Source organism: Oncorhynchus mykiss, chromosome 4 (assembly GCF_057628025.1).
Source record: "Oncorhynchus mykiss isolate SJ-2025 chromosome 4, ASM5762802v1, whole genome shotgun sequence".
NCBI classification, from domain to species: Eukaryota; Metazoa; Chordata; class Actinopteri; order Salmoniformes; family Salmonidae; genus Oncorhynchus; species Oncorhynchus mykiss.
In genome coordinates, this window is record NC_143025.1 from 26,930,021 (window position 1) to 26,947,391 (window position 17,371).

A 17,371-nucleotide genomic window follows, 5' to 3' on the forward strand; every position below is an offset into this window, starting at 1 on the left:
ACGACATACACAGTAGACACAGATGTTGATCATAACACACTCGTACAGACACACACCAGCCGGAGAAAGGAAGAAAAACATCTATCACAGAGACAGGAAATGTGACTCAACCCTGGGAAAGAGAGCTTTTATCTTCTAAGACCCACTGAGCAGCACTTTAACTTTCTCCATCACAGATGCTAGAATTGCTGACTCGCCAACTATTTGATGCAAAAAAAGGCTTAATACGTGTAAGTAAACAAACAAAGAGATGCTTAATACGTGTAAGTAAACAAACAAAAAGAGGCTTAATACGTGTAAGTAAACAAACAAAGAGGCTTAATACGTGTAAGTAAACAAACAAAGAGGCTTAATACGTGTAAGTAAACAAACAAAAAGAGGCTTAATACATGTAAGTAAACAAACAAAGAGGCTTAATACGTGTAAGTAAACAAACAAAAAGAGGCTTAATACATGTAAGTAAACAAACAAAAAGAGGCTTAATACGTGTAAGTAAACAAACAAAAAGAGGCTTAATACGTGTAAGTAAACAAACAAAGAGGCTTAATACATGTAAGTAAACAAACAAAGAGGCTTAATACATGTAAGTAAACAAACAAAGAGGCTTAATACGTGTAAGTAAACAAACAAAAAGAGGGCGTGTTAATATCAACCTTCTAAGCAAAGAGGAAGTTGTGACCACAAAAATGGAACCGTTCAAGAGGCTGTTTTCAAAAAAACTGTTTGTTCAGCAATATGCTCCTACCATATGGCCATATCCACTGTCTAGCTCTCCCACCTATCAGACACGCTACAGTAGATTAAGATCTGGAACAGAGATGCATGCCTTTGTCAGTTGCACAGTGAATTGTTGTTCTTGTGTTGTCTGAGGTGAGAAGCCATGCTATGGTGTCATGCGTTTCCTGTCAGTGCAAAGTTTATTACCGCAACCCACCCCTTCCCCCCTCCTCTCCCCTGTCCCTGTGTCCTACCTGAGACTTCTGGGTGCTGGTTGGCTGGAGGTGCCTATAGATCACCTTCTTGATGATGTCGGGGAAAAGGCAGGCGATGAGGATGATGATGATGGTGAACCAGGCAGAGCCGCTGGAGAGCAGCTGGACAAAGACAAAGTACATGTCCTGGGTGTGGAGGAAAGGCCTGAAGGGGGAGGGGGCAAAGGTCAGAGAATCACACTGTTAGCCCGTCGACATCTGTTCAGGCTTAACTAACCCTGTGAGTAGAACCCCCTTTGAGTAGAGCCTGGAATAGAACTTCAAGGTTTTCGACTGTATGGGAGAGACAGTCACTGAGGTGAAATTCTAAGTAGACTGTATGCCACATGCAGTACAATTACACTTGTTGATCTTATCACATTCTATATAATGAAATGTCATGTGTATTAGAGATACACAGGTTGTGTGGGAAAGAGATGGCAAGCTCAGCTCACCAGATGATTCCCCCATAAAACAGGGAGAAGATGAAGTAGAAAGCGATGGAGCCCCAGGTAACAAAGTGATTCATCCACGTCCAGAAGTGGGTCTCCAAGGCCAGCTGTCGACAGAGTGAAAGAAAACAACAGTTTGGTCAGAAAAGTATGTGAAAGGTTATAGGAGAGTAGACCAGTGAGGTGACTGACAACAATATCAAAAAGTGACAGGTTTCATGTGGGATTGCTTTAAGAATTATTTATGAATTGAAGAATTGCAAAAACTCAGACCTTCAATGTAACAGTGATAACCATTACTGTGAATACCAAAGTGCCAAAGGTCCAGTTTCCAAACATCTACAAGAAAAATAAAATAAAACATTTAATTTTCAAAGAGACAATACAATGGCTTAACATCCATCATAGGAATACTGCTTTAATAGTAATGTAGATCGAGTCACGTGTTAGTAGTCACATATTTTTGCTAAATTGCTGACAAACTTGTGACACTGGAAGTTACTGACTCGTCATCACTCAACCCTTGAGAAACATGGCACATCAAAATCATAACCAAGCAGGGTGTTCATACAGAATGGACCAATGACAGCAACAGATGTTAGGGGGGTAACTATGACAGGGCTATGCATTAACTGTGATTCAGTCAACTCTTACCAGTTGTCTGTTCGCTCTCAAAATCTGATGACATGCAGAGCATGAAAAGAGGGAGGAGGTGAAGAAGAGAAATAAACAAAAGAAAACGAAAAAGAGCAACATGGTGAGTGCTTTTTCAACAACACCAATCTAGTAGAACGACTGACACAGACAAACAGAATAGAGACAGGAGAGAGAGAGGGGGCTGCAGCCCAAATAGAAAAATCAAAAACAGCACAGCCTCCTAGAACAGTCTGGAATTTACTGCCATCACACTGCCTAACTTAAACTGAAAAGGAAATATTTAATATTACTGTGCACCTTGGTAAAAGACCCAATCAATATTCCCAGAGATCCGCACCGAACATTCAAAGTCAGGTTCCCCTTGGAGCCAAGCCAGGTGGGGGGGGGTGTGGATCTCCTTTACCCTTTCCTCCCCCGGCAGAACCACTACCAGAGGTAGAACAGAGAGTGCAGTACATGCAGCCCAGCCCACCTCACCTGTCCATTCCCCATGCGAGATGTGTCCTCCCCCATCAGGATGTAGGAACCAAAGAAGAAGACAAAGGCGTGGCAGAAGCCCAGCAGTGTCCAGTACAAAAAGGTCTTGAAGGAGAGGAGGGAGTTCTTGCTGATGTCTCTGTTGGTGTGAAAGGATACAAAGCAACATGGTTCTGTCCGTAGCAAATGCTTGTTGTGTTTTCATGTAAATGCAGCCAAAGGAGGTACAGCCCCATTCTGTATGGGGAAGAAAATATGTCAAATAGAACACCATGTCCTACCTGTAGAGCACTGGCTTACTCTGCAGCATGTGTGGATGGACCTGTTGCTCAAACAGGCTGTACACCAGTATGGGCAGGGAGGTGAAACAGATGTTGTAGAGAGTCAGGTAAACACTGTCATACAGAGTCTGGGGAAACAGGGAGGCAACAACGAGGTAGGACAAGATTGGCACTTCACCCTGGGCCATGTACAACACAGCACACATTCACACCTGCCAATAGCCAGCCCCCCCCCCCCCCCCCCCCACCGTCAACAAGGGCCTACACTTGGCTAACTCCTTCTGTATGTTGATGACTCAGAGATGGACAGTTCGAGCTGATGATCCCTCAGGGGGAGATATAGCGCCACGTGGTACATTCAGAACAACAGGCATGTATATCACACAGAACAAGGTACACGGAAACAACACTCACAAAGCAACAGTAATAAGGGACCACAAAAAATGAACAAATAGAACTAATGAGACACTGAAAGACACTTACTTGTTGTGAAAAAAGACAGAAGAACTGGTATAAAAACTGGGGCGTAATAAAGCACACATTCTAAAAGAAGACAAAAAGGGATTTAGACCCGAGACAAGCACATCTAGCTCCTGTATTGACTATCATTGTGTAAGACACCGCAAAGCATCCTTAAACATAGAACTCACCTTGTAGAAAAAGTACTGTACAAGGGTTGCAACTCTAATGTAGTAGAAGTGGCCATGGACGAGCAGTAACTTGGAAAGGAATCTAAACCTTGCTATTGCATAGTCACTGTTTCGTACTGCTTGTCTTCCCTCCTTGCCCATGATACCTGAAATGTTTTTCAAGTCTGTTATTAGCCATTTTGTTCTGAAACTACAAGCAAAATGCACTATTGAGTAATGAGTTATTGTAATTTGATTAGGGTGGAGGACTTGAAAATAAAGGAGAGCCGCACACTCTTAAGAGCTCAGATGCAAAAATGTAATGTCCAACGTTTCAACAGGCAAACTGTCTTCATCAGGGTATAATCACAAACACTGCAGGGTGACTTGTTTATATAGTGTCAAAAGACACACAGGTGTCTGTAATCATGGCCAAGTATGGCCTAATATTATTGGTTAATTCTCAAATATTAAAATGACAAAGAACATACAAAAAAAAACAAATGGATAGCATACGATTTAGACTACATAAGCCTACAAACAATTACAAATGGCAAAGTCACAATAATCACAAGAATGGCTTCAGATCAAAGTTTACGTTGAGACCGAAGGGATTAAGGGTCTTTAAATGAAAGATCTAGGCAGCCTCTCGTTTTAACAATTAAATTATCAAGGTCACCCCCACTCCTAGGGAGGGTGACTTGTTCGATGCCAATGTAACGCAGAGACGAAATCGAGTGTTTGCTTCCAAAAAGTGGGCCGCAACTGGATAAGTCGAGTTTTTACACCTAATGGTGCTACGATGCTCTGAGATACGTACTTTTAATTCACACTTCGTTTTACCCACATCATTTTTACCACAAGGACAAGTTATAAGATAAATAACTGCCTTAGTGGAGCACGTAATAACACATTTTATTGGGATTGATTTCCCTGTTTGTGGGTGTTTGGAGGATCTACATTTGTAAGTGCCATTGCATTGAGCACAGCCATTACATTTGTAATTTCCATCCAGTAGGGGCGCAAATAGATGTTGTTCAGGGATATCTTGGGGTGGTAAATCAGAGTGTACCAATTGGTCTCTAAGATTTCTGCCCCGCGAGAATACGACCAAGGGAAGGTCCGAAAACACATTACCGAGACTATCATCGGATAGTTTGTGAACGATTCCCTTAATTTGTTCAGAGCACTTTGAATAGCAGGTGGTTAGAACACAAGAATGCTTCTTTTTGCGAGACTGACCTTGAAAAAGGTCATGTCTCGTTTTGTTTAGAATTTTCTCAATGGCAATATTAATCTGATCATTTTTGTACCCCCTCTTCTTGAATTTTCTTTGAGTCTCTTTCTGTCGAAATCTGATTTGTATTTTACAAATTCTTTTGATTCGACAGAATTGGCTGTAGGGCAAACCATTTTTGAATGATCTGTGATTATTGTGGCTTAACCATTGTAATTGTTTGTAGGCTTATGTAGTCTAAATTGAATCTATGATCGTATGCTATCCATTTGTTTTTTTGTGTGTTCTTTGTATGTCATTTCAATATTTGAGAATTAACCAATGATATTAGGCCATACTTGGCAATGATTACAGACACCTGTGTGTCTTTTGACACTATATAAACAAGTCACCCTGCAGTGTTTGTGATTATACCCTGATGCAGACAGTTTGCCTGTTGAAACGTTGGACATTACATTTTTGCATCTGAGCTCTTAAGAATGTGCAGCTCTCCTTTATTTTCAAGTTTTCCACTCTGCTAGCCAGCACCTCGCCTAAATAGGTGTGCGTTTCTTTTTCCTCTAGGGTGGAGGACTTACCTATTCCAACATGGGCCTCTTGAATCATGCTGACATCATTGGCTCCATCCCCAATGGCTAAAGTGATGGGTTTCTCTGGAGACGTTTTCAGCAATCTCACCACCTGCCAAGCACAGAATTCTCATTAAGCAGCCCAAATGAGACCAGGAGCATGTCCATGGCAATTAGCCTTTACTGTAACACCAGCTACTGCAGATAAGACCACAGCACTGGCCAGATAGTCTACTCTCCACAACCATGACCACGAATTTAAAAGTCTGAGAAACCAAAAGACAAAACTGAAATAGCTAGCCATCTAAGGAAGTTTTTCTGAACAATTTCAGTAAGTGTCACGTAAGTGCACTGTTGTAAGTGAGTTGTAAAGGAGTCTACAGACCTTATGCAAACTACGGAAACACAGCGCAACAGAGTACTTGAATGTCATTTTGCGTATTACTACAAAATGATTTATACTAATGTATTATTATTGCTAATTTATTTAGGCAATTATCTTTACATTAACAATACATTTGTTTTAAATACTTGAGGGCATGAGAGATATGAGATTGGCGCTGTTGACTGATTAATTCATAAAGGGAAGCCCTAAAAGGCTGGTAGTGACAGGGAGGGGACTTGCCTTGGCCTTCTGCAGGGGCGCCATGCGGCAGCACAGCACGGCAGAGCAGTTCTTGCACACCTCCATGAAGAGCTTCTCGTGCCCCCGCAGTGCCAGAGACAGGCTGGCCCCGTCCACCACCAGGCCATGCTGGATCACATGGTCCTCTCTGATCCTACACACACAGGCAGACAGGGAAAGGGACACATAAAAGAGCCGGTATAACTATACAGCACACACACACACCTTTGTTTTACTATCCTTGTGGGGACAAAATAAAATTGATGGATTCTCATTCAAAATCCTATTTTCCCTGACCCTAAAAAAGCTTTTTTCCGGGGATCAGCTAAATGTCCCCACTTGTCTGAATTTTCCTTGTTTTATTATCCTTCTGGTCACCCTAGGGATAGTAAAACCACACACACACACACACACACACCTCACACTAGAATGATTATGCATCATCTCTCAACATAAATCCACTTATTTTAAATGGAGTATAATAAAAACCTTAATTGTCTTGATTTCTCATAACCATTTCGAAACTTTGTCACACGACGCGGGTGGTATATAGGATGTGTCGTGACTACAAAAAAATGTAATTACATTTTTTTTTTTTAAAGGTTCCGTACTCTTCCCTGGTTTCCAGACTGAGTCATCTGCAATGGATTGTGCCTAATGACACTATCCCCCCAGGGGACCATAAACAAGACTCCTTCCCCATTAATAAGCCAAGGACCATTGGAAAAGGGACTGCATCCGTGGGCAAGAAGACATCTCTATATATCAGTGGTGATAAACAACAGAAGGTTCACAGAGCTGCTCTGGCAACATCCTGACATGTTTAGGCTACACATAGCCCAGAATTCTCAACTCCACGATCCCCGATGGAGTGGAGTGCCGAGGCTATGACGTTTATAAATAAACTATGGATTGCAGCACCCAAAGAAAATAATGCAACTAAACAGGACAAACGTAGGTACAAGTTACGCATGAAAGAATTCAATTCTTTAAAGTATCGACTGATACCGACTCGATGTAGACTACACTCCTCGCCACTCAACTCCATCGGGGATCGTGGAGGTTAGAATTCTTGGCTAGGCTACACAGTGATTCTCTTAATTGGAGCACTGTCCTTAACACTCATAACCGATTAAGATAAATTTGAAGTTAAACTCTGCCTCCTATAGTTCTTTATTGCACCCAGACCTGTATATTACCCTGAATACATTAACATGCTGATGAGGGCTTGTAGACTAGTTAACCCAGAGAAACACAACATGGACAACAGACATGGTGAGTGTCTGACGTGAATGGCATGGGGAGACATGGTGGTAGATGTTAGTGACAGTGTCCTACCTCCTGGCCAGTTGTCTGAGCTGCTCGGCACACTCGTTGTCAGACTTCTGCTGCACCAGCTCCAAGATGTTCATGGTGCGGTGAAAGTGGCCGCAGGACAGGCTGACACTGACCGCCGTCTCGTGCTTGTCCCCGGTCAGCACCCACACTTTGATCCCAGCCAGACGAAGCGACTCGATGGTCTCCTGGACCTTCTCCTGCAGCCTGGGGACACACAGCACGTTAGCCTCCATGCCATATGAAGAACTAAAAAGGTAGCCCCAGAGGTGGGTTCATTTCCAGTAAACAGAATCGCCCCGGTAAGACTAGGGGGAGGCTCTGTACGAGTGCACTGCACAATGATTGCAGAAAAAGGAATAATGTTAGCTATGTGTGTATCTTTCTTTCAGCTTCAAATGTTTTATCCCGCTACCACATAATGCAAACAAATGATTGATTTCACCTTTAACCTATCTTATTAGCTTTAAAAGGTCCAATCCACAGTCGAAACAATAACAAAGCAGGCTCCCCGCATCTGTTTTGATAAAAATCTGAGGGACGAGGCTGGAGAAATGTAACCACTCAAATGCCTCGTCAGTCCTAGCATCCATAGCTCTGTCCAATATATACAAATTATAGTTAAGCATGTCGAGGCTATACAGTTAGTTTACATTTACAAATGTTGACAAACATTGCAGAAAAACAAGCTTATATTTTGGGTTCGACAGTTGAACTAAGTTCATGAGGCATTTATGAGTTGAGCGATTAACCCCCCCCCAAAAAAATTGTGAGCCCAATGTGCCGTTTCTCTAGAGCGAAATCAAACTATTCACAAGAGAAATCAAGTCAAGTACTATGTGGGCTGATGGAGTGAAGGGAGTTGTAGTTTTCATTCAGCAAATATTCAACTTAGTTCAGTGCAGAAACATGGTAATTATAATGACAATGACCATCATCCATTGTGCCTGCTCTTTCCACCTCAGAGATGGATACACTTACACCTCCTATGTTTGGTTAGATACACATAGTGCATGAGAGAAGAATGTACACAGTAATGAGGGATAGAGACAGTTTGTGAAAGTATGACTTATCTACTTTGAAGAACTAGTAAATGGATTTCATCAGACAGCTCTGCAGCATACCAAGGCACTCTTCATATAATTGATTAAAATGCCTTTATTAGTATGGCATGTTCAATAGAAACAATTTTTTTTTTTTTTTTTGTTTGTTGTACTCCCTGACGAAGGCCATGCAGCCGAAACGCGTTGGTTTTTAAAAACTGTTTCTATTGAACATGCCATACTAATAAAGGCATTTTAATTAATTATATGCAGAGTGCCTTGGTCCTCCTTTCTTTTTGATGACCATTTTACCCCTTTTACCAAAGAGCACCTTCTATCTACCAAGATGTACTATTGTGTACCTTAGTAGCGCTTCCCTTCCTCCTCTATCTAATATTTTATTATTTCATTGCAATTTCCTATTGATATCTACCCAATGTGGACCTGAGACAATGGAATATTTTCAATGTTTTGGCAATTGAATGTTTCCTATTTCGGGCTTTGGAATAATGTTGTGATTATTTCATAACGCATTTAATGTAGACTTTAAAAAAAATAAAAAAACGAAATCTGATTCTTTTTTTATTTTTTATAATCTAACCGAAACTGAACCGACCTCAAAAAGCACTAGTCGCTCAGCACTACAATGGGTATACCGTAGAACTTCAATTAATAGCCTGGGCGTTTATTTGCTTCAATCACAACCTGCGCTTAGAGGCTTCTATTGAGCCAAGTGTCTATTTCCTTCATCCACACAGCTTTTGCTACCAAACTTAATTGTGACCAGTATAAACATTATAATAAAAAAATCCATTGCTCTTCGTCTAGATGAAGTTCACTCCTAACCAATTAATTTAGACCAGACGTTTATATGAAACAGGAGGTTATTTGCTGAAATGTATGCCGATGCCCAGCTGTTAAACAAGGGACAGACGACTATTTGATACTTGCCATTTTTATTTAAGTTTGACATTATTTCAGTAATTTATAAGTTCAAAAATTGATGTACAGTAGCATCTGCAGATTGACCCTTTAATGCTGCTGCAGCTAATTGGCACACATCCATATTCCATAGGAGTGTGTTGAGATCCCCCTCCTGAAGTAAACATGTAGGGTGTGGCTCATCATGACTCATCACTTAATTCAGTTTCATTTACCATTTCATTTGCTATGGATGTTGATATGATATCAGAATCAACAGAGGTAACGAGGGCATCAATGAGATGTCATAGTCAGACCAGGCCATTAGTCAATCAACTAACTAACAAGACTTCATTTTACAGTCACCCTAAGCTTGTTGTACACTAGAAACACTAATTTGAATACAGAGATAGAAATGTTAAAGTTAAGTGGTAAAAGCCAGATTGATTAAGAGCTTAAAGAGTGGGTGCTTAAGATTAATCATATAGAGGCTTGTTCCTTTGAAGACTTTTGGGGGTGAACAGAGCAGCATCCTCTAAGTACCATTACTACTGGAGGAGGGAGGGAGAGAGAATATGATGGTGTGGGCTGTCTGCATCTCACTGCAGAGCAAGCGCGCACACACAAATGCCAACAGAAAGTCTCTCCTGGACTGCCACTCACTGACCAATGATCAAATCCAGACTGCCTCTGCTTTAGTATCTCCACGGCCACTCTGTTCAGTATGTGTGAATGACATGGAGCTACACCAGACAAGTCTGACTCATTCTATATAATACATGTAGTAATCAGCGTAGATGTGGAACGTCATTTTAAGATGCATGCAAATCTAACCCAGAGGCAGCTAATGGCAAGTGAGCCCTTGTTACATAATTGTTCTAATGGAGCATGGATACGTCCCATTACATTTCATTGCGACGGCCCCCTCAACACAATCGCAAAAAACGAGCTACAATGTTGGATCCTGAGCCTTTGTAAAGGCTTGCCTTGAAGCCCCTCTAACATAATTTTAAAGAGCCTATATCCCTAAATGTTGACACCCTCTCCCTTCCAGCAGCATGCTTGCAATGCCTTTGTGCTCAGCAGCAGCACACTAGGCAGGGCTGCATGTAGAATGTTTTAATTGGCTAAGTGCATTAGACCCAGGAGGGCTGAGCCCTCGACCCCCTACACAGGGAGGCTGCTGCACGGTGCTAGTGAGTCACAATGTGCTGTCAAGGTTTTAAAAAACCTGTTGACAAGGAACAGAGGAGGAAGCGATCTGCCACTAGTGCCATCTTAACAATGGCTGAGCCTCAAGACCATTTTCACATTGACGATAGCAAAGGGACATTTTAGAGAGATCAATTCTTGAGAGACAATACTGCTGTGTAAAGCTGCTAAATTAGCACGTCCAGAGGTCGCGCATCACACTCACCTGACAGTTGCCCCCCTCCGAGCAGAGCAGTGCAAACAGAAAGAGCCAGACCAATGTTTTTTTGGGGTCCGATGCGGATTCATGGGGGGACAAAATGTACCGAAACCGATATACAGTGAGCTCCAAAAGTATCGAGACAGTGAATTTAGTTTTAGCCTCTGTAATCCAGCACTTTGGATTTGGAATTCTACAATGACTATGGAGGTTAAAGTGCAGGATGTCAGCTTTAATTGTAAGGTATTGTCATCCATATCAGGTGAACAGTTTAGAAATTACAGCATTTTTTGTACATAGTGTGTGTGTGTGTGTGTGTGTGTGTGTCCGTCAAGGGATCAACAGTATTGGGACAAATTCACTTGTGTATTAAAGTAGTAAAAAGCGAAGTATTTGGTCCCATATTCATTGCACGCAATGACTACATCAAGCTTGTACACATTAGTTGGATATATTTGCTGTTTGTGTCACTGATCCGATACCTTTGGATCTCACTGTATCTAATAGTCCAAGAAATATGCTTCAAATGTTGATTTCTTACATTGTGAAATGAATGATATCATGAGAAGTGTTCATTCAGATAAGCATGAGATTGCTTTTTTTCCTCCATACTATTTATTGAATATCGGTGGAATTATTGGCTGATACAGATTTGGCAGTAAATAGCCATTATCAGCAGATAATGTTGGTGAACCGATATATCGTTCAGGCTCCAAACAGAATTGTCTCATTGAGCTCAACACTCCTACAGTATAAATGGTAATACCAGAGCAATGTTTTTGAAACAGCTAAAATTGCAGTAACAGCCTGTTAAATACTAAAATTGTAACAGTCGCTGCCGCCTGCTGGTTGCACTGAGCCACATTAAACTATGGAAGCCCATTCCCACCAGCATTTTTTTGGGTGTCGATAGGCCTAACACAGAGGTAGGCAATCCTGGTCCTGGAGTGCTGCAGGTACATTACATGACCAAAAGTATGTGGACACCTGCTCCTCGAACATCTCATTCCAAAATCATGGTCATTAACATGGAGTTGGTCCCAACTTTAAAACACATTTCATGAAGCTGCTGAGTGTTGCAACCGAGGACATACGATTTTTATGCGCTATGCACTTCAGCGGTCTCGTTCTGTGAGATTGTGTGGCCTACCACTTTGCGGCTGAGCAGTTGTTGTTCCTAGACGTTTCAACTTCACAATAACAGCACTTAGTTGACCCGGTCAGCTCCAGCAAGGCAGAAATTTGACGAACTGACTTGTTGGAAAGGTCTCATCCTATTACGGTGCCATATTGAAAGTCACTGAGCTCTTCAGTAAGGCCATTCTACTGCCAATGTTTGTCTATGGCTGTGTGCTCGAAGTGTCAGCAACAGGTGTGTCTTCACACAACACCTCATAATGACAAAGCAAAAACAGTTTTTTTTATGTTTGCAAATCTATTAAATATAAAAACAGAATTATCTTATTTTTAAAGATATTCAGACCCTTTGCTATGATACTCGAAATTGAGCTCATGTGCATCCTGTTTCCATTGATCATCCTTGAGATGTTTCTACAACTTGGAGTCTACCTGAGGTAAATTCAATTGATTGGACATTATTTGGAAAGGCACACCTGTCTATATAAAGGTCCCACAGTTGACAGTGTATATCAGAGCAAAAACCAAGCCAGGTCGAAGTAATTGTCCGTAGAGCTCCTAGACAGGATTGTGTTGAGGCACAGATCTGGGGAAGGGTACCAAAATAATTCTGCAGTATAGAAGGTCCCCAAGAACACAGTGGCCCCCATCATTCTTAAATGGAACAAGTTTGGAACCACCAAGACTCTTTCTAGAGCTGGCCACCCAGCCAAACTGAGTAATTGGGGGAGAAGAGCCTTGGTCAGGGAGGTGACTAAGAACCCGATGATCACCCTGAAAGAGCTCCAGAGGTTCTCTGTGGAGATGGTAAAACCTTCCAGAAGGACAACCATCTCTGCAGCACTCCATCAAATCAGGCCTCTAGGGTAGAGTTGCCAGACGAAAGTCACTCCTCAGTAAAAGGCACATGACAGCCCGCTTGAAGTTTTCCAAAAGGCACCTAAAGACTCTCAGATCATTAGAAACAAGATTCTGATGAAACCAAGATTGAACTCTTTGGCCTGAATGCCAAGTGTCACATCTGGAGGTAACCTGGCACCATCATGTTGTAGGGATGTTTTTCAGCAGCAGGGACTGGGAGAGTAGTCAGGATCGAGGAAAAGATCAACGGAGCAAAGTGCAGAGAGATCCTTGATGAAAACCTGCTCCAGAGTGCCCAGGACCACAGACTGCGGCGAAGGTTCACCTTCCAACAGGACAACGACCCTAAACACACAGCCAAGACAATGCAGGAGTGGCTTTGGGACAAGTTTCTGAATGTCCTTGAGGGGCCCAGCTACTCAAGGACATTCATCAAGGAATGTATTGATGTCTTCAGTATTATTCTACAATATAGTAAAAAGAAAAGAAAAACACTTGAATGAGTAGGTGTTCAAACTTTTGACTGATACTGTACGTACATACATACATACATACATACATACATACATACATACATACATACATACATACATACATACATACATACATACATACATACATACATACATACATACATACATACAGTACATACAGTACATACAGTACATACAGTACATACATACATACATACATACATACATACATACATACATACATACATACATACATACAGTATATTTGTAATTCATGGATTCTATTTTAACTGCTCATAAAAGTGGGGTAAATGTGTACATTTTCCTGTTTCAAAAATACATTGTTCAAAACAAGCTGTTTAGTTACTTACTACTCTGCCCCTCAGTGACTACCAGCAGAAGCAGCTCCTCCTCCGTGGGCGCACAGGCCATGTGAACAATGCTGAAATTGTTTTTCCAGCTATTCGCTATGGGATGGAACGGCCCCAATGAATTCGGAGGATTTCATAGCATAAATAATAACGGCAAAGTAAATGGACCAATCCTGGGGCAATCAAATGTGTGTCCATTCCGTCAGAACTTCTGGATGTGCTCTAGTTTCCATCACAATGAGTCTTGCGTGACGGCTTACTTGCCAGACAGCTTACTTCCACACGTGAGACTAGATCTGCTCCATCAGGTACAGATGGGGCTAAACCAAAAAGCGAATTGCAATTTACTTGTAAATAAATAATCATAACAGTCACGGGAACCTGGGACCTGATAAACCGGAGGGATACACTAGCTAGAACCTTATCGTGGATCTGGTAGGACAAAAGGTTCTACTGTAGGTGACAAGGCAACATTGTCTGGACTAAAACAGCATAAAATCAGGTGTATCGTAAAGCATGATCAAATTAATTTGCGAGCTACAGTAATGTTGATAAACATTGAGAAATGGTTTGGTCAAAAAAAAAACATTTGGAGGGGGGTTCAAATTAACCAGACTTTTGAAAAGCAGCTAGCTGTTAGCTTGCCAGCTAGTTAACGCCCATGCCAATTTCAAGTCTTTCTAAACTAATATCTGACTAGCTCGGAAACATGAAGTTACTTCAGAAAAAAAGTTGAAATTGATTGGTCTTCCAGGTTGGTTAAATCAGAAACATGAAGTTACTTCAGAAAAAAAGTTGAAATTGATTGGTCTTCCAGGTTGGTTAAATCAAAAACATGAAGTACAGTGTATACAGTGCCTTCAGAAAGTATTCAGAGACCTTTCTGATATCATTGCTTGGTGCTCATAATGAGCTAACCCTTGACCAGACAGACACCAAACAGTGTTGTTGACATACTTGTCTTCCACCCCGGTCGCTCCCAACAGCTCCAGGTCCTTTTCTATGAAGCTGAAGACCTCGGCCAGCCTCTCCTCTCTCTGCTGCAGGGCCGCGCGGGCCTCGTGAAGCCGCCGGTCCACCTCCTCATACTCCTCCACATTGAAGTGTCTGCAGGCCACCACCAACGTCCGCAAGCCCTTCTGAAGAAGGGGAAGAAAGAGAAACGAGTAGCTGACAGGGACTGGCTTTATATCAAATGAACACTCACCAGCCAATCACAAATCAAAAACAAATCTCTGTAGATCCTGATGTCTGGATAAATTATCTGTTAAGTTGCAGGATTTATTGATTTTCTGGGGGGAAAGGACCACAAGTAATATTTACACTGCTGTAAATTAAAAAAAATTAAAAAACATGTTTTATTTTAAGAGTCCAAAATCAGCCACGAAAGCCCTCGCATGGAAAAAAAGACAGGAGGCGACCCAGCTGCACTGGTGCTCTTCAGCACAGACAATAAAAGATGGCATTCAGCGTAGCAGAAATCTGCTGTACATAAGGGCTGGAAATAGTGCCTTGTCTAATATGATGTGACGTGGTATACTCACCAAGGCAAATTCATCTACATGTACTCTTGTTTTGTCAATTTCTCCACTTTTAGTAAAGGGAAGAACGGCGGACTCAGCTCCCTTTGTAAATAGTACTTTCCCCCCTACAGCAATAGATACAATATATTGCATTGTCATAGTGAGTGTGGGCCAGATATGAAATACAGGGTAGCAGTAACAGTTAGGGAAATTAACTGAACAATTTAGCAGGACCAAATCAAAGGTGGGTTACATAATGTAATGAAATCCTAATACAATGTTTATGAATGAGCCATTTGTTTAATATGGAGAGAAATCAGTGTACCTGAGGGTGTCTGTAATATGACACTCATTCTCCTTCGGGTTGCATCAAACTCTAGTACATGGAGTAGTTTATACCTGTGGGACAAAGGAATAATAGGTTTGACATCACCTTCTATGTACAGTACAGGTGCATCATGGACATTAAATGTCAGTCTTTTTAACCATAGAAAATTATACTTACTTTTCCGACTTTCCAAATGTTTTTATTTCCATAACTTCTCCATGGCTACCAATAAAGGTTACCCCCATCCTGCAATTCAATTGTTCCATGTGACATTGCTGACCATAAATACTGTAACATGCAGACTGTCGCCCATACATAACCCATGACCATATCTGGAATGTGGTGAACCTCAAACTATTTGTCTCAATAAATGTTCATTTGTCTGAGTGCTTGTATGTCCATAAAGACCTGTGTGACCAGCATTGGTCATATATATATATATATATATATATGAATTTGATTTACCAACAACAGTACAAATGGGTTGAACAGCGAAACATGACAGCTATCCTCCTGGGTACCTTTTAGTGGCTTCCACCAGTGCTTTCTCATCTGGCGAGGAGGCATAGTACTCCATCTGGAAGGAGAAGCCATTAGCGTGGGGGAAGGGGTTCCCCGGGCCGTCGCCTGGCTGCTCGTAGCTGATCTGCACTGTGTGGCACAGCGATACTGCCTTCAGGAACAGCAACTCCTCCCGACTCTGAGAGGTGGCAGACAGACGGAGAGCGAGAGAGAGACAGATATGAGAAAAGTAAATAGAGTCATCAAACCAGTGCGAGGGTCCAAATCCATGAGGACAGTCAATTAATAATTGTTTAACACATGACTGGAAATGCAGACCTAAGCATGTATATTTAATGAATGCACAGACAACACATGGATAAATAACGTATTGCAAGTCAATTGGGCGTAATGAAAGGTTTTAATGGTGTTTACTAGAGGAGGCACAGATCCGTCAGGCGAGTCATCCATCATCCCCTCGTGTATAAGCTTTCCATTGATTTCCTGGTATTTGATACCATTGATTGAACATTCACGGAACAGCATCTCATTCTCCGTCAGGGTGCCGGTTTTATCCGTAAACACGTATTCCACCTAGAACACACACACACAGTGGCTGATCATAACACACAAACTCTGCGATGACGTTGAGCATGGGGCGCCATAAACAGTAGTGAAGTGCTTTATGTCCAGACCTGTCCCAGCTCCTCGTTGAGGTCAGACGTGTTGACCTGAGCCATCTGGTCGCTCTCCTCATGATAGAGGTCCAAGTCCCAGCCAATGAAAAACGAGCCCAGGAATTTCTGCATCTCCACAGTGACGTAGAGTGAGATGGGGATGATAAAGTTGTACAGGACCAGAAACGCCAGGAAATCAGAGATGAACTTCAGGATCTGTCAACAAGGAAGTGGGTGGAAAATAATACAACGGGGAAATAATAGTATAGTGTATTGAAGTTAAGACTGATGTAAAATCATTTCTATTCAATTTTTTTATTTATAAACAGATAAAAGACAATTCATAAAATAAAATAAATCCCCAAATACAAAGAAATGGAAAACAAAAGTACTCAAAGCCCAAAATGAGGCAGGAATCAACAAGGCAGAAATAAAAACAATTCAAAGAGAGGACATAGAAGGCACAGTATGTGGGTATGTGTGGGTGTATAAGTGGGGGCAGTGCGGGAGTGTTTGAGTGTGTGTTTTTTGTGATTAGGAAAGTTTGATGAGAAAAGTGAGTGAGTAAGGAAAATTATTGCAAATACCAGAGCCCATGTGTGTCTGCAAGCAGGAGTTGTAACAGGGAGAGTTTTTGTGCAAATATGGGATAATTTTTTTTTTTTTAAACAGAGCAGCGCAAACTGGCCCTAAGCAGAATAGAAAGAGTGGGAGCCCCCGGTGCACAACTGAGCAAGAAGGCCAGCATCCCGGAGTCGCCTCTTCACTATTGACGTTGAGACTGGTGTTTTTGCGGGTACTATTTCATGAAGCTGCCAGATGAGGACTTGTGAGGCGTCTGCTTCTCAAACTAGACACAAATGTACTTGTCCTCTTGCTCAGTTGTGCACCA

The 17,371-nt window shown here is 41.7% G+C and overlaps 1 protein-coding gene across 5 annotated transcripts in view; it reads right to left on the minus strand.

Annotated features, from left to right (window-relative positions):
• The window catches only part of LOC110521594 (phospholipid-transporting ATPase IF), a 65,462-nt gene that overhangs the window by 13,256 nt on the left and 34,835 nt on the right, over positions 1 to 17,371 (minus strand). For all 5 annotated transcript variants that reach the window (XM_090231655.1, XM_090231656.1, XM_021599256.3 and 2 more), the window contains exons 12-28: positions 16,498 to 16,695; positions 16,238 to 16,396; positions 15,823 to 16,001; positions 15,479 to 15,547; positions 15,299 to 15,372; positions 14,995 to 15,098; positions 14,408 to 14,589; positions 7,237 to 7,440; positions 5,899 to 6,052; positions 5,283 to 5,385; positions 3,489 to 3,634; positions 3,322 to 3,381; positions 2,839 to 2,966; positions 2,558 to 2,696; positions 1,697 to 1,762; positions 1,427 to 1,530; positions 972 to 1,137 (exon numbers count right to left, since the gene is read on the minus strand). In XM_090231655.1, coding sequence (XP_090087781.1) covers positions 972 to 1,137; positions 1,427 to 1,530; positions 1,697 to 1,762; positions 2,558 to 2,696; positions 2,839 to 2,966; positions 3,322 to 3,381; positions 3,489 to 3,634; positions 5,283 to 5,385; positions 5,899 to 6,052; positions 7,237 to 7,440; positions 14,408 to 14,589; positions 14,995 to 15,098; positions 15,299 to 15,372; positions 15,479 to 15,547; positions 15,823 to 16,001; positions 16,238 to 16,396; positions 16,498 to 16,695 — 2,235 coding nt within the window. The remainder of the gene's footprint in view (positions 1 to 971; positions 1,138 to 1,426; positions 1,531 to 1,696; positions 1,763 to 2,557; positions 2,697 to 2,838; positions 2,967 to 3,321; positions 3,382 to 3,488; positions 3,635 to 5,282; positions 5,386 to 5,898; positions 6,053 to 7,236; positions 7,441 to 14,407; positions 14,590 to 14,994; positions 15,099 to 15,298; positions 15,373 to 15,478; positions 15,548 to 15,822; positions 16,002 to 16,237; positions 16,397 to 16,497; positions 16,696 to 17,371) is intronic.